Source organism: Physella acuta, unplaced genomic scaffold (assembly GCF_028476545.2).
Source record: "Physella acuta isolate Inbredline_101_S28 unplaced genomic scaffold, ASM2847654v3 ptg000667l, whole genome shotgun sequence".
NCBI classification, from domain to species: domain Eukaryota; kingdom Metazoa; phylum Mollusca; class Gastropoda; family Physidae; genus Physella; species Physella acuta.
Window position 1 is genome coordinate 395,437 of NW_026732186.1, and position 25,582 is coordinate 421,018.

A 25,582-nucleotide genomic window follows, 5' to 3' on the forward strand; every position below is an offset into this window, starting at 1 on the left:
ATGAAACGATACAGCATGTACATCGATCATTTAAGACGAGTTGATGAGAATTTTTATTTAATGATGACGTTTAGCTAATGATTTCTTTATTTTTAGTCTATATAGCCGAAGACGACCAAATTTGGCGCCATCTTCCTGCGTCTTCCACCCAGCAGACGATCAAGATTTGGCGCCATCTTCCTGCGTCTTCCACCAGCAGACGATCAAGATTTGGCGCCATCTTTCTGCGTCTTCTACCAGCAGACGATCAAGATTTGGAGCCATCTTCCTGCGTCTTCTACCAGCAGACGATCAAGATTTGGCGCCATCTTCCTGAGTCTTCCACCGGCAGACGAGGACGGGCACGTTGGAGTGGTGGACGATGTAGTCGCTGACGCTGCCCAGGATGGTCCTGCGGAACTTGCCCAACCCCCTGGTCCCCGTGATGATCAGGGTCGCCCGCTCGTCACGCGCCACACTCACAATCTTTTCACCGGGTTTTCCCGAGGCCGTACGGAACTTCCCGGAAATCTGCAAATAAAAAGCAATTTAAGAAATAATTAACAGGCAATTTAACATTTCAAATTAAAACTTTTATAAGCATGACAAAAAGAGTCTTCAGCAATGAGTTCAATGACCTATGAGACCTACGTACCAACAAGCAGCACGTGAGTATCAGCTCTCAACACATCGAACTAACAAAGCATGCGTGTCAGAAATGATGATTGGTTCAAAGTAACAAAAGTCGTTAGGGAGGTGTGGGACTAGTTCATGGTGATGTGAGGTGGATATTTGGTCCATTAGATGTTTGGTCCATTAGTTGTTTGGTCCATTGGTTGTTTGGTCCATTAGTTGTTTGGTCCATTGGTTGTTTGGTCCATTAGTTGTTTGGTCCATTAGTTGTTTGGTCCATTAGTTGTTTGGTCCATTAGTTGTTTGGTCCATTAGTTGTTTGGTCCATTAGTTGTTTGGTCCATTAGTTGTTTGGTCCAATGGTCCATTAGTTGTTTGGTCCATTAGTTGCTTGGTCCATTAGTTGTTTGGTCCAATGGTCCATTAGTTGTTTGGTCCATTAGTTGTTTGGTCCATTAGTTGTTTGGTCCATTAGTTGTTTGGTCCATTAGTTGTTTGGTCCATTAGTTGTTTGGTCCATTAGTTGTTTGGTCCATTAGTATTTTGGTCCATCTTTTGTTTGAATGTAATTGGCCTGCCGTTTCTTCATGTCGTCCTCACAGATTGCCCCCCCCCCCACCAGAGTTTGTTCTTCTTTCACAGTACATTAACCCTTCCTTCCCCCCCCCCCCCTCACTATCCCCCATTCCCTATGTTGTAAAATTGTAACCAAGGAAAGTTAACCATCCCAACAACTAGCGGGGGGGGGGGTGATCTCAAACGTACTAAACGTACTGCTAGTACAGTGTTTGCGGGAGAAGGCCCGAGTTATTGTTCTTGGGTTGGTCGGGACCTGATAGAGATGGGGTTTTCAAATGGTGAGACTTTTGGAATGTTAGATACATGGGCGGGGTTGACAGGTGCTACAATGGGATAGCCGAGCCTCGCTAGAGCGGGTGGGGGTGGATGAAGACGGGTACAACAATGTGACAGCTGATGTTTATATATTCAATAGGGCAGGGAAGGGGGTGGTGTGAAAGCAGGAAGTCTTTGTTAGGTAACCAGAGGCGCGGCATTTAGTCAGGGCATAAGTTGAGACAGTTGGGGGGTGGAGGGGATGGGGGTGGAGGGGGTGCAGGTGTCGGGCATGGCCGTCACGGATGAATAGACATGGGATGACCTCATTTAAAGCTAGGTGTGTGAGGGATAGTTTGTTCATCTGAGTCGTGTTGTTATCCTAGTTCTATTTTGGTACCTCTAGGTTTGCCAGTAAGGCTGATCGCGCTACCCTAATTCTGACGCAGGCGTTAACTAAATCCTAACATTCACGTTTTCTTTCATGTTATATATATATATATATATATATATATATATATATATATATATATATATATATATATATATATATATATATATATATATATATATTAGTGGTTTTTTTTTGTAAAAGTTGTATTATTTGTAACAGTTGTATTTATCGATTACTAATTAATTTTAATTCAATAATTAATGAGCTCCGATCAACTTAATTAGACAAGAAATGGGTCTAGGTGATAACTTAGCCTCATTAGAGAATTGTTAACAAACATGCGGTTGTGTCCCTTGCTGCAATAAATCCAAACAAACACATTCAACGTAGTGCGGCTGTCCCCGTGACGTCACCGTTACGTGTCAGACGTCAATTTACTGCCAGGCGTGAGGATTTGACCAAACGACCGAGTGATTAGGCTTGGGATTAACTGGGGTTTATCTGCCCGTCACATTTATAATCTGAACCACTTTGTCCCGCTGACTCAATCCTTAAACTCATCCGGCGTTAATCCATCTGTACCACCCTTAAACCGTTAATCCATCTGTACCACCCTTAAACCGTTAATCCATCTGTACCACCCTTAAACCGTTAATCCATCTGTACCACCCTTAAACCGTTAATCCATCTGTACCACCCTTAAACTGTTAATCCATCTGTACCACCCTTAAACCTTTAATCCATCTGTACCACCCTTAAACCTTTAATCCATCTGTACCACCCTTAAACCGTTAATCCATCTGTACCACCCTTAAACCGTTAATCCATCTGTACCACCCTTAAACCGTTAATCCATCTGTACCACCCTTAAACTGTTAATCCATCTGTACCAACCTTAAACCGTTAATCCATCTGTACCACCCTTAAACCGTTAATCCATCTGTACCACCCTTAAACCGTTAATCCATCTGTACCACCCTTAAACCGTTAATCCATCTGTACCACCCTTAAACTGTTAATCCATCTGTACCAACCTTAAACCGTTAATCCATCTGTACCACCCTTAAACCGTTAATCCATCTGTACCACCCTTAAACCGTTAATCCATCTGTACCACCCTTAAACCGTTAATCCATCTGTACCACCCTTAAACTGTTAATCCATCTGTACCACCCTTAAACCTTTAATCCATCTGTACCACCCTTAAACTGTTGATCTAAATGTACCACACGAATAACTTTAAGCCGGCGTTTGGGGGGTGTGGTTGTCGAATAGGGCGTTTGTTATAGGGCTGGTAAGTAGGCCACCAACCAGTTCTATGGCTCATGCAGGCTTTATTGAGCCGTAGAACGGGTTTGGTGACCTACTTACCAGCCTTATAACTGAGGCCACGGTTGATGCTAGTGAACCTGAACTGGGACGGGCCGTAATTGGATAGGAAGACATTAGAGTCACACCCCACTGTCTGCAGGCTACGGTCGTCTCGTATTTGACCTGCGTGTGGGTGAGACACCACCTGACCTGGGTGTGGGTGAGACACCACCTGACCTGGGTGTGGGTGAGACACCACCTGACCTGCGTGTGGGTGAGACACCACCTGACCTGGGTGTGGGTGAGACACCACCTGACCTGGGTGTGGGTGAGACACCACCTGACCTGGGTGTGGGTGAGACACCACCTGACCTGGGTGTGGGTGAGACACCACCTGACCTGGGTGTGGGTGAGACACCACCTGACCTGGGTGTGGGTGAGACACCACCTGACCTGGGTGTGGGTGAGACACCACCTGACCTGGATGTGGGTGAGACACCACCTGACCTGGGATGTAAATTTTGCTGTACAAGCAATGAGATATCCTATTGTATTCGGACCAATGTAGGCGTTTGTAGTGAGCGGGCGGGGAGCTTGGTGTAGAAAGTTCTAGACCTTAGAAACGCGAGTCTTGTCTTGTTCGTTGTAGTGGTGGGATGGTTGGGGCGTGGAATCTACAGTCGTAAAGAATTGCGGGCTTTGTCCGTGGCTCACATTGTGATGTAAACGTTGAGGAGAATTTGTATGGATTTTTTTTTACTGCTGAAGACACAGCAGGCGAAGTATTGCAAGCAGCTCTCGAGGACGGAGTACAATTTTGGAGCTAATATGAAAGTTTGCCTGCCCATCAAAGAGAAACTACGCCTCCCCTCCCCTACAACCCCACACCCTACAACCCCCCCCCCTTCACTTCGCCCCTTATCTCATCCCACGTGATTTGTAAACAGAGTTTAAAAAAGCTGAGCTAAAAACAGCTGTTAAATGTAAATCACTTAAAGCTGAGCAGCTTTTAGGTTTACGAGATGACGTCATTTGTTTACTGGAGTTATGGGCCCTGCCTGAAAGCTAAAATTAGACTTTAGCCTTGTCCGTGGTATTTAAATGGACAAGATTAAAAGTCAACAAAGCTCAGGTGTTTTTTTTTTTCTTCTTGAAATTTTTTCATCAAATTTTTAAAGTTTAAAGACACATTATCAACAAATTGTAGCGAGTTTAGGTCAATTATTATTTGGCGGCTGTTTTAGTGAGCAGTGTTTCTTTCAGACTTTTTTCTCCGGGGGGGGGGGGGGGTAGACTTTCTTCGGGGGCGGACACTGTTAAAGGTATATATTTTCTATATAAATTATATAAATTTTATTTCGTTCGGTTGTTTGGTCCATTAGTTGTTTGCCCCCCCCCCCCCCCCCCCCCGAAGAGATGCCTGGAAGAAGCTCTGTTAGTGAGTCAGCAGTCAGAGAACTAAACCCTAAATCAAACGTGTGTCAAATATAAACCCATGGCGGGGCAGCAGGCAGGCTGATGAAGGCACGAGGGGGTAGGTCTAAAAAAATTGTTGAGCCACGATTCTGTCTTGTAGACACCGCACTAGGTGGACGAGATCGATACTAGAATAATGCCAGATCTACGATTCTGTCTTGTAGACACCGCACTAGGTGGACGAGATCGATACTAGAATAATGCCAGATCTACGATTCTGTCTTGTAGACACCGCACTAGGTGGACGAGATCGATACTAGAATAATGCCAGATCTACGGGGCTCGTAGGTCCTTGTTTTCTGGGCCCAAGTTCAAGGTCACTCAGTACCATCGGTGCTTGAGGTTAAAGGTTTAAAGTTAATTTGATTGTACCCCCCCCCCCCCCCTCATCACATGAAAACAGACATGAACCTGTAGACCCCCCCCCCCCGCCCATCTACAACACCAACTGGCAGAAACATCGACAACATCACCCTTCACTTTGACAACTTTCGCCCCACCTAGACCCTACCCCTGGTTCTTACCCTACCCCTCCCGACACTTACCCCCCTCCCGACACTTAACCCCCCTCCCGACACTTACCCCCCTTGACAGCAGCTTCTCCCTGTATTTTTTCTCCAGGTTGTCGACCCTTTCCTCCAGCTCCTTCAACAGCTGCTCCACCACAGCTGGGCCTGAAACACACGGCTACATTAGCACACGGCTGTATTAGCACACGGCTACATTAGCACACGGCTACATTAGCACACGGCTACATTAGCACACGGCTGTATTAGCACACGGCTACATTAGCACACGGCTACATTAGCACACGGCTACATTAGCACACGGCTACATTAGCACACGGCTACATTAGCACACGGCTACATTAGCACACGGCTACATTAGCAGACGGCTACATTAGCACACGGCTACATTAGCACACGGCTACATTAGCACACGGCTGTATTAGCACACGGCTACATTAGCACACGGCTACATTAGCACGCGGCTACATTAGCATGCGGCTATATTAGCACACGGCTACATTAGCACACGGCTACATTAGCACACGGCTACAGCTACATTAGCCCACGGCTACATTAGCACACGGCTACATTAGCACACGGCTACATTAGCACACGGCTACATTAGCACACGGCTGTATTAGCACACGGCTGTATTAGCACACGGCTGTATTAGCACACGGCTGTATTAGCACACTGCTATGTCAGATCACGGCTACATTAGCACACGGCTATAACATACATCTGACAGAGCAAGTCTGAGATATAAACATCTTCATCAGCACCGTGATAGATACGTCAAACATTAATGTTTTTTGCTTGCTATTTAAATAATCGATGTAAATATTGTAGTGTAAAAACATTAAAGTTTAACTTGTGAAACTATCACATTTATTCCCCAGGTTTAACATGTGATATTATCACACGTTAAACCTGGTTTTACCGTTTAACAAAGACACTCTGACATGTACAAGTTAGTTAGAGATACACGTACAATGGTCGTAACTCAACTCGGAGTAGACTGTGGTGTTGGTTAGTGCAGCTTTTGTGTGGTTGGTTGAAAGTTGTGAAGTTTGTTACAGTTAGTGTTAAGTTTGTTACAGTTAGTGTTAAGTTTGTTACAGTTAGTATTAAGTTTGTTACAGTTAGTGTTAAGTTTGTTACAGTTAGTGTTAAGTTTGTTACAGTTAGTGTTAAGTTTGTTACAGTTAGTGTTAAGTTTGTTACAGTTAGTGTTAAGTTTGTTACAGTTAGTGTTAAGTTTGTTACAGTTAGTGTTAAGTTTGTTACAGTTAGTGTTAAGTTTGTTACAGTTAGTGTTAAGTTTGTTACAGTTAGTGTTAAGTTTGTTACAGTTAGTATTAAGTTTGTTACAGTTAGTGTTAAGTTTGTTACAGTTAGTGTTAAGTTTGTTACAGTTAGTATTAAGTTTGTTACGTTTAGTGTGAAATGTGATTACAGTTAACGGTTACTGTAAAGTTTGTTTCTGCTAATGTTAAGTATCAAGTATCATAAAAGTTTGTTTGATTGGTAAAACACACGAAACAGCCCTGAGACTAAATATACATCTCGTGATGTTTCTAAAACACAACCTTTGAAAATAAATGTACAAAAAAAAAAAAAAAAAAAAATAAACCAACAACCCTCAAACGGCTGCGACCATTAAAAAAATTACAGCAACATATCTTTACCAAACCAAATTTCCTTGTGCTGGCTAAGAGAAAAAAAAATACGATCGATTTGGGCTCGTGTGGGATAGGTTATCGCCCCTGTCTATCCTAGTCGGAATGCGGAAATTCAAGGGCGATCACTCTCACGAGTTTAAAGGCTGTTATAAACTGGGGGGGGGGGGGGGTTGGGAGGGGGTGGATGTAAATAAGAATCAATCAATAGACACTTCCGTGACGTCAGTGGGTCAATTGTGGCCATAGTTGTTGTGACGTCATACAGTGACAACCGTCCACGATTTAGCGACCGATTCCAAGATCATAGACGTTTAGGGTGGTCAACATTTTGTATCAACATTTCGTATCAACATTTTGTATCAACAATTTGTAAGTTAAAATAAAATAGCTGACCAGCCATGCATTGCTTGTAAAGAGAAACCAACCGTGACTGAAGCAAACACTGGAAGAGAAGCCAAAGAGGAAGAGAAAATAAAAAAAAAAAAACAATCTGGCAACATGTCACGAACAGCCAATGAGAAATTAGACACTTTTTTTAAAAACACAGGGGAGACAATTAAATACCGTTAAAACGTTTTTTTTTTTAAATACAAAGACAACTGAATAAAGTTTTTAAAAGAACAAAGAAACACCATCAAAGAAAATTCAAAGAGTAATAAAAATCACAGAGAGAAGCAAAAATATTTGTTAGAGATTTTAAAAAAAGTTTTTTTTAAATTTAAGCACAAAAAGGAGACAATGAGAAAATAAAGTTGTAAACTTCAAAGGGAAGCAATATGTTAGTTTTATAGCTCAAAGAGAGATAATGCGGGCATTTTTTTTTTTAAATAATTCAAGGGAGGCAATAGGTTAGTTTTAAAAAAGCACAAAGGGAGACAATGAGAGATCAAGTTCGACCACTCACGCCCCACTTTCCTTGACTCACTTGCCATGGTGAAGTCGTAGGTCTCTGGCACGTGAATCAGCAGAAGATAGTCGTTCTCTTTGTAGATGTGTTCACAGTACCCTGGGGAGATATGGGCACATGTGAGTACATACAGGTGAGGACAGGTGAGTGGAGCATGTAGATGTGTACATACAGGTGAGTGTGTACATACAGATGAGTGGAGCATGTAGATGTGTACATACAGGTGAGTGTGTACATACAGATGAGTGGAGCATGTAGATGTGTACATACAGGTGAGTGTGTACATACAGATGAGTGGAGCATGTAGATGTGTACATACAGATGAGTGTGTATATACAGATGAGTGTGTATATACAGATGAGTGTGTATATACAGATGAGTGTGTACATACAGGTGAGTGTGTATATACAGGTGAGTGTGTGCATACAGGTGAGTGTGTACATACAGGTGAGGACAGGTGAGTGGAGCATGTAGATGTGTACATACAGATGAGTGTGTATATACAGATGAGTGTGTATATACAGGTGAGTGTGTGCATACAGGTGAGTGTGTACATACAGGTGAGTGTGTGCATACAGGTGAGTGTGTATATACAGGTGAGTGTGTGCATACAGGTGAGTGTGTACATACAGGTGAGTGTGTGCATACAGGTGAGTGTGTATATACAGGTGAGTGTGTACATACAGGTGAGTGTGTACATACAGGTGAGTGTGTGCATACAGGTGAGTGTGTATATACAGATGAGTGTGTATATACAGATGAGTGTGTATATACAGGTGAGTGTGTACATACAGGTGAGTGTGTACATACAGGTGAGTGTGTGCATACAGGTGAGTGTGTACATACAGGTGAGTGTGTGCATACAGGTGAGTGTGTATATACAGGTGAGTGTGTGCATACAGGTGAGTGTGTACATACAGGTGAGTGTGTGCATACAGGTGAGTGTGTATATACAGGTGAGTGTGTACATACAGGTGAGTGTGTACATACAGGTGAGTGTGTGCATACAGGTGAGTGTGTACATACAGGTGAGTGTGTACATACAGGTGAATGTGTACATACAGGTGGGTGTGTACATACAGGTGAGTGTGTACATACAGGTGGGTGTGTACATACAGGTGAGTGTGTACATACAGGTGAGTGTGTACATACAGGTGAGTGTGTACATACAGGTGAGTGTGTACATACAGGTGAGTGTGTACATACAGGTGAGTGTGTACATACAGGTGAGTGTGTACATACAGGTGAGTGTGTACATACAGGTGGGTGTGTACATACAGGTGAGTGTGTACATACAGGTGAGTGTGTACATACAGGTGAGTGTGTACATACAGGTGAGTGTGTACATACAGGTGAGTGTGTACATACAGGTGAGTGTGTACATACAGGTGAGTGTGTACATATAGGTGAGGACAGGTAGGTGTGTTCACAGTACCCTGGGGAGATATGGGTACAGGTGAGTAACTACAGGTGAGGGGATAGGTATCTTTGTTCACAGTACCCTGTGGAGGTACAGGCACAGGTGTGTACATACAGGTGGGGGGGGCAGGTAGGTGAGTAGGTGTTATGACGTCATCCGTATGGTTGGTACTGATGACTGCAGTAAGAGGTTTAAGAAAACAAACGCAATTTCAACTCCTTAATTTTAATGGTTGATACTTTAGTCTTGGATAAATAAGAAATAAACTTGAACACCAATAGCGGCCAGCCTTATGGGCCAGCCCTACTACACTTTACAAAACAAAACACGTCTACATCCTCACAAGGCTGACGTTTAACTGTCTCTCTGGCCTTCACCGCCCAGCCTGGGGTCTATGCCCTGGCTTATACTTCGGGGTATCTCATTACGTGTATCCCCAAATTTGCATCCCAGGTTAGTTGGGTTCAACTAAGGGCAAAGACCAGGCGACCGGTACTTCACCTAGCCTGCAGATCTCTACGTGGGGTGGGGATGTCTTCATATCGGGTTACGGCTGTCCAAGTTCAGGTGTGGGACGGGAGGGGGGTGGGAGGGGGGTGAGTAACCCACTTGCATCAACAATGGACTCAGTTATAACAGTAGGTGTATAATTATATAGGTGGGTGGGGGAAGGTAGGTTTGCTTACAGTACACAGGGGAGACATACGTACAGGTGGATGGGGCAGGTAGGTGTGAACATATAGGTAGGTGTGTAGAGCCTATCTAGTCTGTAATGATGTGTAGATGCTAAGCCTCGTTAGTGCTGTGTCGGCTGATATAAACACGTCAAAGTTCGGTAACTCTGAGATTCCCCTCACTAATTTGGTTAGAGTTATCTATCAGAAAAACCTTCTAGAAGCTCAGCTACGACGGCCTGAAACGAGCAGTTCGGGCCAGCTTAGAAAAATGTGTCAACACCAACTGGTCTTAGGTTCCCTTAGTCCATCCCTCCTAACAATTATTCCACGCCCCCCCCCCCCCCCCCCTTTCATCGAGCCCTATCACATCTGATTTCTAAGACATATCGACCCGCCCAGCCACGATAGAGCTAGAGTCTGGTGCTAGAAACGGAATTCCCGGACAAAAACTTCCCCACCCAATCCTATCAGAGGCGGCGCCGACACAAAAGTTTATTGTTGGTTTGTCATGTCGTGATCAGAGAATATCACAGCAAGTTGTCTTTCCCTTGTTCAAGCTAAAGTATTCCCCCACAAGTTGTCTTTCCCTTGTTTAAGCTAATGTATTCACAGCAAGTTGTCTTTCCCTTGTTCAAGTTAATGTATTCCCCCCACAAGTTGTCTTTCCCTTGTTCAAGCTAAAGTATTCCCAGCAAGTTGTCTTTCCTCGTTTAAGCTAATGTATTCCCAGCAAGTTGTCTTTCCCTTGTTTAAGCTAATGTATTCACAGCAAGTTGTCTTTCCCTTGTTTAAGCTAATGTATTCACAGCAAGTTGTCTTCCCCTTGTTTAAGCTAATGTATTCCAAGCAAGTTGTATTTCCCTTGTTTAAGCTAATGTATTCCCAGCAAGTTGTCTTTCCCTTGTTCAAGCTAATGTATTCCAAGCAAGTTGTATTTCCCTTGTTTAAGCTAATGTATTCCCAGCAAGTTGTCTTTCCCTTGTTCAAGCTAATGTATTCCCCCCACAAGTTGTCTTTTCTTGAGAAAAACCAGAGTTATGCCACTTGCCCGTGAGCTAATGGAAATATTGGCACAAAGTCCATGGATCGATACACTTTAAATTGGGTAGGTTTATAGACAAGCATCAAGTCCTAAGGTCTATAGACTTTAAATTGGGTAGGTTTATAGACAAGCATCAAGTCCTAAGGTCTATAGACTTTAGATTGGGTAGGTTTATAGACAAGCATCAAATCCTGCGGTATATAGACTTTAAATTGGGTAGGTTTATAGACAAGCATCAAGTCCTAAGGTCTATAGACTTTAAATTGGGTATGTTTATAGACAAGCATAAAGTCTATAGACTTGCTAATTATACTTCAGCTACCATTTGTATTTACAAGAGCAGCTGAATGGCCAACATGTTAGTTTTTGTCTCTCACGGTTTCCCAGCTCATCAAATACATCAGTTACTTTCTAATGTAATCAAACATCTTGATATAATGTTGGCGTGTTGTTGATACTGTGGTGTTGATAAAATGTTGCGATGGTGTTGATAAAATGTTGCTTTGGTGTTGATACTGTGGTGTTGATACTGTGGTGTTGATTAGGTTTAATAAGTTGGTTCACTCCCCAATATTGACGTGATTGTCGGCTGGACATTAGCTTGAAATTTTCTTCTTAAAGATAATTGGTAAACTAATTATCTTTTGTGTTCTTTAAAATGTTCTGTGGGAGAGAAACTAATTAATTAAAATTATTTTTACTTCGTCAGCTTAGATGGCGCTGTGTGTGGGGTTTTGTTGTTGTATGGAGTTTGTGAGGGGAAATGTGTGTGTGGGGGTGGGGGAGGGGGGGGGGGGGTATTGGGAGTAGTGGAAGTAAAGTGAGCTGTAAAAGGGGGGGGGGGGAGATGGGAAGGGCCTAGACGCACACAGCCACACGTCACGTCACCAACAACCAACAACCAACAACCGTCAACCATCAACCATCAACCAACAACCGTCAAACATCAACCAACAACCGTCAACCATCAACCATCAACCATCAACCGTCAAACATCAACCAACAACCGTCAACCATCAACCATCAACCAACAACCGTCAACCATCTCTCTGTAAACCCCACCTCTTTAATTCCGCTCCTTCCCCATCGACTTCCTCTCACACACAGACACACACATACACAAACGCACACACACACCTTTATGTGTGTTCCTCAAGACACTGTCTGTACCTGTATGTATTTGAAAGAGTTTTCACCAACACAATTTCGTTTGTTTGAAATGACGATCAACTTTGTATCAAAGAGTCGTTAATGTTTCAACTACTGAGATCTCGAAGTCCCATCCAGAGTCTAGACTCTAGACTAGACAACAACTTGCTATTGATGGTCTAGACTCTAGACTACAAATACCTTGTTCCGTATCTCTTCGATTAGTTTTTTCAACTACCCAGTACCGGATGTATGGCGATCTGTCACGTGGTAGAAAAGAACTGTTTACTTCCGGTCACTGCCAAGACCGACTTCAGTTCCAGACATCAACAGGCTGACCTATTTCCTGTTTTGTCCAGCTTTGTCGTTTGTCATCAGTGACCTTGACCTTTGTCGGTCGTCACCAGTGACCTTGACCTTTGTCGTTCGTCACCAGTGACCTTGTTTGGCTGGAATTGATCATACTCTTGTTCTCAAACACGTCATCACCGTGAGACCACATGACGTCAGACCACATGACGAAACATTAACAGAGGCGTTAGATGAAGGCCACACCGGCACTCCTGGTGTACACCATGTACTGAGAGACACAGAGCACGCGATAAAAATCTGGCCAACATCTTTACTGACACGGCTCAGGTTAAGGGTCACGTGACCTCAACAATTCATCACCAGTTTAAACATCTCCACCTAAAGTCGTCTGTCGCTCCACCCCCCCCCCCCCCTCCACTCTCCACTTCCACCTCCCCACCCCTAAAGTCCTGCAGGGTGTTCAACTCGACATTTATCACGGCCGCCATCTTGTTTTGTTGCTGTCTAATCACGTGATGTACGATCACGGACCAATCGATGACCGCGTATATATCACGTGATGGCCGCATCACGACTCATGTGCCGGCTAAGGTGCCGGCTAATATGCCGGCTTACGTGCGTGTGTTTGAATCAGTGTCAGTCAAAACTTCCTGATATTTTCTCCAGCCACTGACCATCAGAGGTCAGCTAGAAGGGCTACAAGATTAGTTCGTGGGGCAAAGAACTATTTGCTTTCACTTGTCACTTTCTTGTTTTAACCTAAAACCAACTCTTTGTGTCATTCAACCCCAGCCCAAAACATATTCCATTTTTTTAAATATCTAACACCCACAAAGCCCAGTTTTAATATAAAATGCCATGCCCTCATCCAAAAGCCCACATTACCATTTGATCAAAATAATCCGCCACACAATCAAGCAGAAAACAGGGGCAGATAATTCTCAAGCAGAAAACAGGGGCAGATAATTCTCCCTGATTGACAGAGTTCTCTCTCCTAGCTCTGAAAGCAGAAACAGCATTTACGCACGTGCATGGATTAACGCACGCGCCCTCCACGTGACGAGGGCTGCTCACACAACCCCAGCACGCAGCACGTGAGGTCACACCCATGTCCGAGAAATGTCAGAAAAGTGCCAGAAACAGCCCACTTTCCCGCCAATTCTGGAAGTGATTCCACCCGGGCAACTGACGGGAGATTTGTGTCACAAACAGAAAGATAACAATCATTGGTCAATCAAAAACATGGCGGTGTTGCTAGGCAACCCAACAGATCTATGGGCCTGGGCCAACACAAACAAAATTATTTATATGTTTGTTTGTTTGTTTGTTTGTTTGTTTGTAAGGTCTATTTCTCTAATCAAGCGCAAAGATATTCTCTCGGGAAAACTTTAATTAAAGCAAAAACTAATCATCACGTCACGCTTACCATAATTTAAAAAAAAATTCGTTTGAGTTTTCTAGCGAGTTAATTCATCAAAGTGGGGGGATAATTAATTAGAGATTTTTATACAGCATCGCTAATTGACGTGAAGTTTTGATCTGTTTGATAGCTCCAGTCAGCCCAGGTCTACGCCGTACTGGAATTAATTAGGTCAACAAACTGTGGAGCTTGGAAGTCTAGAACATTCTTCTGTTCTGATGTGTCAAGTCTAGAACATTTTTCTGTTCTGATGTGTCAAGTCTAGAACATTTTTCTGTTCTGATGTGTCAAGTCTAGAACATTCTTCTGTTCTCATGTGTCAAGTCTAGAACATTCTTCTGTTCTCATGTGTCAGAGTCAACACTAAAAATTAGCGAGTTTTTTAAATTCATTGAGGGCTTACCACGGGGACCAGTAGGCCTACCGTACATTGTATGTTCCCAACTACATGTTTCTATATCTACATCTACAGGTGGGTACTAGATCTATAACACACAGCGTAAGTTTTCGCAAACATTCACTTTTGTATGCTGGTTAGTGTAGAATAGTGTATGCTCTATAACTGGAAAACCTAAGAGATGTATGCTGTCTGACTGTCATGCTGTCTGACTGTCTGGCATGACAGATGTATAATTGTATGACCGGCCACCGCCCCGCTGATAAAATGGCGTCTGCTCCCACTTCCGGCAGGTCACGTGACTGATAAGATGGAGGTGTTTCCTGTGACCTTTGACCCCCACTTACACCGCGCTAAATGTTTTTCTCTGAAAGTTTTCCTCAGTTTCTGCTCAAGGATGGAAGTTTGATTTTTTTTTAAATATGAAAATTAGCTTTTGATTGCTGTTGATTGACACGTCATTAGATCCTAATAGGCCATGGCACATGGTACACAATTCCATAAGTCGGTACAACATAATTCAATGAGTCGAGTACAACATAATGCCGTATGTCTGATACAACATAATGTCTGGTACAACATAATGCCGTATGTCTGGTACAATATAATGTCTGGTACAACATAATGCCGTACAACATAATGCCGTACAACATAATGCCGTACAACATAATGCCGTATGTCTGGTACAACATAATGCCGTACAACATAATGCCGTACAACATAATGCCGTATGTCTGGTACAACATAATGCCGTACAACTTACTGCCGTACAACATAATGCCGTACAACATAATACCGTATGTCTGGTACAACATAATGCCGTACAACATAATGCCGTATGTCTGGTACAACATAATGCCGTACAACATAATGCCGTACAACATAATGCCGTACAACATAATGCCGTATGTCTGGTACAACATAATACCTACTCCATACAACAACCAACCTCCGCCCCTGCATATGAAATCAGCAGATCCCAGACACGATTCTAACGGACATGACGTCATTGGTTAATCTAAGTGGCGCGTGCAGGAGATAGCGTTTTGATTGGTTCCGCACTGACCTACTTTATCGTGTTTGGCGGGTGTTTGTATCTCAGCTCAGTAGCACTCACTATAAGACAACAACAACACTTATACAACAAATCAATTGTCATTATAAGTATTTAGTAAAATATGTGCAACCAATTTAATTGACTGTCTCAAGCTAACCCTACAGATTCCAGGGTTGATGGTTGGCACAACACACGCCAACCCTACAGATTCCAGGGTTGATGGTTGGCACAACACACGCCAACCCTACAGATTCCAGGGTTGATGGTTGGCACAACACACGCCAACCCTACAGATTCCAGGGTTGATGGTTGGCACAACACACGCCAACCCTACAGATTCCAGGGTTGATGGTTGGCACAACACACGCCAACCCTACAGATTCCAGGGTTGATGGTTGGCACAACACACGCCAACCCTACAGATTCCAGGGTTGATGGTTGGCACAACACACGCCAACCCTACAGATTCCAGGGTTGATGGTTGGCACAACACACGCCAACCCTACAGATTCCAGGGTTGATGGTTGGCACAACACACGCCAACCCTACAGATTCCAGGGTTGATGGTTGGGCAAAAGAAAAAAAATGTTGCTGTGACAGTCGATAGATTACGTATATTTGACTCGTAGAGAAATCACCAGCCTCTACCGTTGATAGGGATGTTAATGATAGGTTATAGCAAGCTAGTCGATTGGTTGGTCTATTGACATGCGCAGTGCTCCACGTAATGTAAAGACATGCGCAGTGCTTGTGGTTAAATGTTTACAGGATGTGGTTGTGGTGGTGGTAAAAGGGTTGAGGATTTATGTATGTGTGTGTAGGGGGAAGGGGGTGGGAGCAGTGGTATGTGTGTGGGGAAGGAAGGTTTGGAGGCGTATGTGTGTGGCGTTGTGGATGGTTGAACAGGCATGTATGTGAGGGATGTATTGTGTGTGTGGGGGGAGTTGAAGGTGTGTGTATGTAAGTGGGGGGGGGAAGGATTGAATGTGTATGTGGGGGGGGGAAGGATTGAATGTGTATGTGGGGGGGGGGGAAGGATTGAATGTGTATGTGGGGGGGGGGGAGGATTGAATGTGTATGTGCGGGGGGGAAGGATTGAATGTGTATGTGGGGGGAAGGATTGAATGTGTATGTATGTGGGGGGAGGATTTAATGTGTATGTATGTGGGGGGGGGAAGGATTGAATGTGTATGTATGTGGGGGGAGGATTGAATGTGTATGTATGTGGGGGGAAGGATTGAATGTGTATGTATGTGGGGGAAGGATTGAATGTGTATGTATGTGTGTGGGGAAGGATTGAATGTGTATGTATGTGGGGGGAAGGATTGAATGTGTATGTATGTGGGGGGAAGGATTGAATGTGTATGTATGTGGGGGGAAGGATTGAATGTGTATGTATGTGTGTGGGGAAGGATTGAATGTGTATGTATGTGGGGGGAAGGATTGAATGTGTATGTATGTGGGGGGAAGGATTGAATGTGTATGTATGTGTGTGGGGAAGGATTGAATGTGTATGTATGTGGGGGGGGGGGGGGGGTAAACTGGGAATATGAACTCTGGTTGTGCTCTCGGTATTGCTCGAATTTGATTTTTTTCTAATTGATAATTGAGAAAAACAATCAATTAATCATCTTCTCTAATTGGTTAGGTCATATTCCAAACGGTCTGATTTGAAAAAAAAAACGTTCAGTGAAATATTGACTCCCTACCCCACCCCACCCTCAACACCCCCCCCCCCCCCCCCCCCCCCTTTTATTAAAAGCGACCTTGACATTCAACAGCAGAGAAACGACGACGACATATTTTTTTCAATTTGTGAAACTGTTGCATAATCGGATTTCTTTCCGCCCGTAACACTTTATGAAGGTCAAGGTCGAGTGACACAAATAAATTGTTTTGTTATACGGTAGTGTGGTGGATGGATTTCAAATAGAATCTAAACTAAATTGTAAAAGTAAATTCTACATGAGATGGCCAACTTTAAAAAATCCGAATCTCTCAGCTCTTTAAGATGTTAGCTGTAAGAAAGTTAACATTGAAGGTTTAGGAAAGAACCGCCCAATGTATAGAAAGTCGGGGTAATCGATTACATGCAATAGTAGTCGCCCAGGGGAGAAATAAGTCTAAGGTGTTCGTGTTGGGGTAGTTGTTTGTGGACGGGCTGTGGTTAGTTTAAAAGTTTTTTTCATGACTAAATTTTCACGGGTGGGGGGGGGGGGGGGGGGGGCGGGGGACGACACAAAGTATATGTTTTCTAAATAAATTTCATGGGGGGGGGGGGGGGGCGGAAGACTTCCTTCGGAAAGGGGGGGGGGGTCGGGCTGAGCAACCCCGAGGAGATTAGAATAAAATTTAAATTCAACCTATATACTTTAACCAGTCTCCCCCCCCCCTCACCGGAAATTTAAGTCCACTACCCCCCGAAAGTTTCAAGTGACCCCCCCCTCCCCCAGGAGAAAAATGTCTGAAAGAAACACTGGTTCCAGACGTGTTAGACAAGTACCTCGAGTGTAACACATTGGTGGTTGTACCAACAGATAAAGATGACGTCAACATCCCATTTGGGTCATCAGCACACTCACGCTCAATTTTCTGAGAAATTAGTTGATAAGATCTCCGGAAAAAGTCATTTGAGGAAAAGTTGACACGACTAATTGTCTGACTGGCAAGACAATAAAGTCGTTGAGTGTGCGTGTCAGTGTAAGACATGGGGCGTGTCAGTGTAAGACATGGGGCGTGTCAGTGTAAGACATGGGGCGTGTCAGTGTAAGACATGGGGCGTGTCAGTGTCAGACACGGGGCGTGGCAATGCACGAGAGATGGTACTGACACGTCGAGTTTCACATCTACAGACGTTTGTCTGGCTGGGATGGGTTGACTGTAGGAAAAAGTAACAGGAAAAAGTCACAGGAAAAAAGTCACAGGATAAAAGTAACAGGAAAAAGTCACAGGAAAAAAGTCACAGGAAAAAAAGTCACAGGAAAAAGTCACAAGAAAAAAGTCACAGGATAAAAGTCACAGGAAAAAAGTCACAGGAAAAAAGTCACAGTAAAAAAGTCACAGGAAAAAAGTCACAGGATAAAAGTAACAGGAAAAAGTCACAGGAAAAAAGTCACAGGAAAAAAAGTCACAGGAAAAAGTCACAGGAAAAAAGTCACAGGATAAAAGTCACAGGAAAAAAGTCACAGGAAAAAAGTCACAGTAAAAAAGTCACAGGAAAAAAGTCACAGGAAAATGTCACAGGAAAAAAGTCACAGGAAGAAAGTCACAGGAAAAAAAGTCACAGGAAAAAAGTCACAGGAAAAAAGTCACAGGAAAAAAGTCACAGGAAAAAAGTAACAGGAAAAAGTCACAGGAAAAAAGTCACAGGAAAAAAGTCACAGGAAAAAAGTCACAGAAAAATGTCACAGGAAAAATGTCACAGGAAAACATTTCACAAATGTGTACAATTGCATGGAATTCGTTAAACGTTTGTATTAAGTATTTAAAATGTCCATATCAACATAACATTAATAGCTTGTAATTTTAACATTTATATAACGCGTAGAAACATTAAATTTGAAGTATGTATGTTTCAATTTCGATATACATATAGCTTAGGGGTCGTCCATAAATGACGTCACACTCGTAGGGGGAGGGGAGTCCCTCATTTTGTGACGGTGTGTGATGAGGGGAGGGGGGGTTCAAATGGTGTGACGTCACACTTTTGCATTATAAAAAAGCAATGTTAGAAAACGAGCTTTAGCCGTTATTTCGCGTTTTTTTATAGTAGGGATTGATCAAAATACTCTATGTTGACAGAGTTCTGACAAGATTTTGGAAAAATATCGATGTTTTAAGAAAATTCAACTGCAATTTTTTTTCAGGGGGGGGGGGGGGGTTGCAGGTTGAGGTGTGACGTTATTTTAGGGGGGTGGGGGTCTGGCTTTTTGTGACGACGTGTGACGGAGGGGAGGGGAGAGGTAAAAAGCGTCAAAAAAGCGTCAAGTCATTTATGGATGACCCCTTAATACAAATTCTTAAAAATTTAATAGAATGTGACTTTTTTCTGTGATTTTTGCCGCACACCGCGTTGATAAAGCTGTATTGGTTATTATAGAATGTTCGGTAGCTGCGTAGTTTTTACAGACCGGCCGGGCGATATAAGACCTTGTGGGTTTACACGGCTTGAACCTACCCTAACGGCTTGAACCTACCCTGACGGATTGAACCTACCCTGACGGATTGAACCTACCCTGACGGTTTGAACCTACCCTGACGGCTTGAACCTACCCTGACGGATTGAACCTACCCTGACGGTTTGAACCTACCCTAACGGCTTGAACCTACCCTGACTAACGTGTAAACCTACCCTTAAACCTTAAAGATACGATTTGTCGGTCACACCCCAACTCTACTCCAACTACTCACATTCTGGTCGTGAGTGATTCACTTGTGTGATACTTTAAAAAGTTTTTGTTTTAAATTTTAAAAATTCCCTTCATCGTTTTCATGTGTCAGGTCCAACTTTATTGGTGGGAAGGGAGCACTCATTCTTAAGTCTGTGTGTGTGGGGGGGGGGGATGATGTGTGGGTGTGATGTGTGGGTGTATGATGTGCGGGTGACAGGTGAACAGTGTGTGGGGAAAGTGTGAGAAGGCGAGGCAGGGACGTTTAGCTGGGGGGGGGGGTACATTTTAAAAATGCTTTAAATTATTTTGTATTAATTTTTTTAGCAGCAAACACTAGAGCTTGCCTTCTCTTGTACATTGGGAGCCGGAATAATTGAATCCTGCCGGCTCTATCTGATAAAGGCCGTGAGTGGCCCCAGGCTGACCAGCGCTAAACGATTGAGTGACGTAAGGGGTGAGCGTGTTTGTATGGATGGTAGTGGGGGATCCACCACCCAGGGGGGGGGGGGGGGGGAAGTTCACCACCCAGAGAGGGGGTCCGTCACCCAGCAGCCCTTCAGTCCCGCCCTCCCTTACAACCGCTGGTACGTGCAAATACCCACATACAGTCACACACAGAGCTTTGTGAGAGTCAAAATAAAAGGTTAAAGGCCCTCCGTCTGTCTGTCCGTCTGTCCGTCTGTCCGTCTGTCTGTTCTCCCAACCAGTGACCACGTGACCGTTATGTTGTCAAAACAGATAACGGTTCCATTGTACTAGGCCGGCGTGTGGAACTCTATACACACCAGAATGTTCGTGAAAAACTTGTCAAAGTTTATTTGTCAATAGCGGGAAAAGCGGTGCCTACGGAAACTGAGCAGACGGCTTTTTGAGGTCTGCTTCAACAGACGTCAGCAACATTTACAACCCCCCTCCCCCCCTCCCCCCCCCCCACACACACACACCCTCCGACATTTACACGTAAAGTAAATAATGATCAAAATATCCCAGTCAAAATGTAAAAACACCACCAGGAAACACCACCACCTCTCTACTATGTGTGCGGTGCCCCACACAACCAATGTCTCTGAGAGTCTATCACAACATACAGCAGTCTGTCACAACATACAGCAGTCTGTCACAACATACAGCAGTCTATCACAACATACAGCAGTCTGTCACAACATACAGCAGTCTGTCACAACATACAGCAGTCTATCACAACATACAGCAGTCTGTCACAACATACAGCAGTCTATCACAACATACAGCAGTCTGTCACAACATACAGCAGTCTGTCACAACATACAGCAGTCTGTCACAGCAGTCTGTCACAACTTACAGCAGTCTGTCACAACATACAGCAGTCTGTCACAACATACAGCAGTCTGTCACAACATACAGCAGTCTGTCACAACATACAGCAGTCTGTCACAACATACAGAAGTCTGTCACAACATACAGCAGTCTGTCACAGCAGTCTGTCACAACATACAGCAGTCTATCACAACATACAGCAGTCTGTCACAACATACAGCAGTCTGTCACAACATACAGCAGTCTGTCACAACATACAGCAGTCTGTCACAGCAGTCTGTCACAACATACAGCAGTCTGTCACAACATACAGCAGTCTATCACAACATACAGCAGTCTGTCACAACATACAGCAGTCTGTCACAACATACAGCAGTCTGTCACAACATACAGCAGTCTGTCACAGCAGTCTGTCACAACATACAGCAGTCTGTCACAGCAGTCTGTCACAACACACAGTTGTCTGTCACAACATACAGCAGTCTGTCACAACATACAGCAGTCTGTCACAACATACAGCAGTCTGTCACAACATACAGCAGTCTGTCACAACATACAGCAGTCTGTCACAACATACACCAGTCTGTCACAACATACAGCAGTCTGTCACAACATACAGCAGTCTGTCACAACATACAGCAGTCTGTCACAACATACAGCAGTCTGTCACAACATACAGCAGTCTGTCACAACATACACCAGTCTGTCACAACATACAGAAGTCTGTCACAACATACAGCAGTCTGTCACAACATACAGCTGTCTGTCACAACATACTGCAGTCTGTCACAACATACAGCAGTCTGTCACAACATACAGCAGTCTATCACAACATACAGCAGTAAATTAGGGTAGTTCTATAAATAGCCCCACGTTCGAGACAAACATTTGCATATTAAACGTGAGCGTCGAAGCTGCAGGGGTCGTTAATGTCAGCTGACCGTCACGTGATCGATAGTAGGGGGGGGGGGAGATGTGAGATTTATGATTCGGGAAGTTGTATGTAGGGGTACATGCTTCGGGTTGCTATGGATACAAGGAAAGACAAATTTAAAAACACTAATGGGGAGATTTGTTGAATGGAATAAATATTTATAATCTGTGTATTGACTGAGTAGCGGTATATATGTTACGGTCAAAGCCCGAAGTCGGCCAATCCTAGGATTGGCCGGCCAATCCGCGCATTGGCCAATATCGCCTCCCATAGGTCGGTCAAAGTCCGAAACTTTGCTTGATTTCGGCCTTTGGCCGGCCAATCAGCAGACTGGCCATTGTGGACCGGCCAAAGTCTGAAATAGCTCTTCATTTCGGCCTTTGGCCGGCCAGTCCGCGGACTGGCCATGGTGGACCGGCCAAAGTCTTAATTAGAAGATCATCTGGCTAGGGACGACCGGCCAAAGTCCGGATTAGAAGATCATGAGCAGATTTTGGTTTTTTCTAATGCCGTAAGGATCATGAAATTAAGTCTTTATTTATTATTAATTAAAGTAAATGACAGAAACATTCAAATTTTTTATTGTAATATAGTCTCAATCTATCAATGTCATCATTTGTTACAACAAGTTGAACTTTTATGGCATTTAGAATTACATAGCAGCTTGTTATTTTTACACTTGCAGCGATTTATTGTGCACTTAGTTGTGCCATTGCAGCGAGTGTAGCCTTGGCCCCCAGTCAATGTTTGTGAAGATGCGATGGTTCGTAGTGATTTTTCCTCAGTGCCAACTGACGACAATAAGAGCAGTTTTTCGTGAAGAATTGAAAACACTTCTAGCATACAGTTGTTTTAGAACACCATGTTCCGTTCCTAATTTGTAGAAACCGCCCTCGACGCTCATGACAACTGCAATCACGCTTCGGGGATCACCGTGACCTCTGTCAACATCTGGAAAACGGATGCGTACATTGTCACCCACTTCACCATCTTTAAATTTTGTATTTGATGTTTTAAGCATCTTAGCACCTTGAGTTTGCAAGCCAGTATGAGCTGCTGATCTGTGTTCCATGATGTCTTGTTTGTTGTGACACAATCTGCAGGTAATGTTCCCTCCGTACCCTTTGTCTGCTTCATTGGGTATTCCACAAATAGCATGGACATCGTTGCCACAGGATCCAAAAGAATGAGCTGCACTACAATGTTTTTCACAAACTATATAGAATCTGTTGGCCACATTATTGCCACGCAACTGGTCTGGGCGTTCCGCCACGGCAGTAGATGTGTTAGCTGAGGATGTCGTTGCATTTATGGCAACCTCCATTTCTTGTTCAATGTTCTCAAGATCTTCCTCAGTAACTTTTTTATCGAGAGTCCATATATGGAAACTAACATGGATTTACATTTTTTTCTTTTGACAGCCATCAGCTATGTCTGTCTCATGGTCTGACGGCCCTTTTGATCCATGTCGCCTTGCATATAGAATGCTATACAAACAAGAGCTAAACAATACGTTACTCTCAATGAAACCGCACCCAGAATAATGAAAATGCGATCACAATTTAGTCTAAATAGAACATTGGCCGGGACATCCCGGCCAGTGCGCGCATTGTCCGGCCTATGTACAAAATACGCTGTTAAGTTTAAGCGCTTCGGACTTTGGCCAGTACGTCCCGGCCAGTGCGCGCATTGGCCGGCCAATGTACGAAATACGATCTTAGTGCTAAGTTCTTCGGACTTTGGCCAAGAGAGCCGGCCAATGCGCGGATTGGCCGGCCAATCCGCGCTTTGGCCGCACTTCGGGCTTTGACCGTAACATATATATATATATATATATATATATATATATATATATATATATATATATATATATATATATATATATATATATATATATATATAGTAGGCACATGCACAAGAATGATTGGGGTAGGCCTATTGTAGTAAAACTCGGCTGACCAATCAGACCTGGGTTCGGATCCAAGTGACGGAATGTTTGTTTACACCCACCTGAGTTGGGGCATACAATCAAGCACATGACCTTGACATTGGCAGCTGAATATGTTAATTTATTCTCTACTCACACTGAAAGGCGTTGTCGGAATGTTCGCTCTCGTCTATAGCGATGGCGACAATTCTCTGGGCGCCGGTATCTGCCATCGTGGTTCAGAGGTCAGTGGCTGGGGTCGGTGGGTTCAGGGGTCCTTTGTTCCGGGGGTCGCTAGATCCAAGTGTCAGTGGATTCAGAGATGTTTTTTTCCGGGGGTCGCTAGATCCAGGGGTTAGTTCCAGGGGTCGCTAGCCCCAGGGGTCGAAAGATCGTTAGTTGCAGGGGTCGTGAAGTCCAACAAGTGACCCAGCCAGCCCTGCCCTAGCCCCGGCCCTCAGTACCGCCGAGTAAGTCCCGACCCCCGGGACATCAAATATTAACACGGGCTTGTGTTGCCGACATCAAGCGAAAACTCCCAGCTCACACGGGCAAACCGGCGACGGCTTGTGGTACTTACTGTTAGGGTCCAGTCCTACACCTAGGGGAAATAATGGAAATTTAAATAAAACAGGGGATATAACTCAAGGGAGTAATATTGAAAACAAGGGGCATAATTTAATGCTTTTTCTAGTTTTTTTCAAACTAAACTGGTGAGAAAAGATTAGTTTTAGTTAGGTTGTTTTTAAATTCAAATGACAAATGTTTAGATAAAGCTTATAGTTAAAAACAATAAACGTATAGACATTTTAAAAAATAATAAGTTTTAACGACTTCAGTTCGATCAGACAAAGAAAGTTGTGTGACAACAAAATGTTGAGTCACATAAATGTCTGTCAGAAGAAAATGTTGAGTTATAAAAATGTCTGTCATAACAAAATGTTGAGTAATAAAAATGTCTGTCGGAACAAAATGTTGAGTCATAAAAATGTCTGTCAGAAGAAAATGTTGAGTTATAAAAATGTCTGTCATAACAAAATGTTGAGTTATAAAAATGTCTGTCGAAACAAAATGTTGAGTCATAAAAATGTCTGTCACAACAAAATGTTGAGTCATAAAAATGTCTGTCGGAACAAAATGTTGACCTCAGCTACTAATGGTGAGTCAGGCAGAGGTCACCTGACGGGCTACAGACGCCTGTTGGTGAGTACATCACACAGCAGGTGTGGCGTGAGTTTATCTGAGAGCGTCACCTGTAATCACGCACACCTCAGCTTGTGGAGGCTTCCATTGGGAGGGGGGGGGCAGGGGAGAGGGCTGTCTGCTTGCATGAGGGCGGGGGGAGGGGGGGGGGGATAGAGCTAGCAGGTTCTGAAACCCTGTGAAATTTAAAATTGTCCAAGAAAGTCGTGAGTGAGTGTGTTTGTTTATGTGTGCGTGTGTATATGTTCATGTGTGTGTGTGTGTGTGTGCGCGCTGTGTGCGTGTGTATATGTTCATGTGTGTGTGTGTGTGTGTGTGCGCGCGCGCGCGCACGATGCGATAAAAAGTAAATATTGTACAATTTTTTATGTTGGGGGAGATAAAAAATAAAATACTAGTAAATATGATTTTTTTAAGAAAGAAGTTAAGTCTATCTATGTATCAAGCACACAATACTATACCTCTGATTCTAGAATAAGTCCAAGAGTTGAATCCCCTAAATGAAGAGAAGAGAACCCAGCGGGCAGACAACTCACTCACGGGCAGACAACTCACTCACCCAGACCTCGCTGTCTCGCATCCAGCGGCGAGTTGATGGCAGGGAGTGGACGGCCAGCCAATAGACGGCCAGC

At 43.7% G+C, this 25,582-nt stretch overlaps 1 protein-coding gene across 2 annotated transcripts; it reads right to left on the bottom strand.

Annotated features, from left to right (window-relative positions):
* Positions 1 to 20: 20 nt before the first annotated feature.
* On the bottom strand, positions 21 to 25,558 carry LOC131948968 (universal stress protein in QAH/OAS sulfhydrylase 3'region-like). Of its 2 annotated transcripts, none has more exons than XM_059310712.1 (5): positions 25,412 to 25,558; positions 23,905 to 24,348; positions 7,723 to 7,824; positions 5,210 to 5,301; positions 21 to 510 (listed from the first exon to the last, which is right to left on the bottom strand). In XM_059310712.1, the coding sequence occupies exons 2-5, from the start codon at positions 23,978 to 23,980 to the stop codon at positions 292 to 294; spliced, it is 489 nt and encodes a 162-aa protein (XP_059166695.1). In that variant the 5' UTR covers positions 23,981 to 24,348; positions 25,412 to 25,558; the 3' UTR covers positions 21 to 291. The 2 variants fall into 2 exon arrangements, with proteins under 2 accessions (XP_059166695.1, XP_059166697.1); XM_059310714.1 differs by having other exon boundaries at positions 23 to 510; positions 7,744 to 7,824; positions 25,412 to 25,554.
* Positions 25,559 to 25,582: the final 24 nt, after the last annotated feature.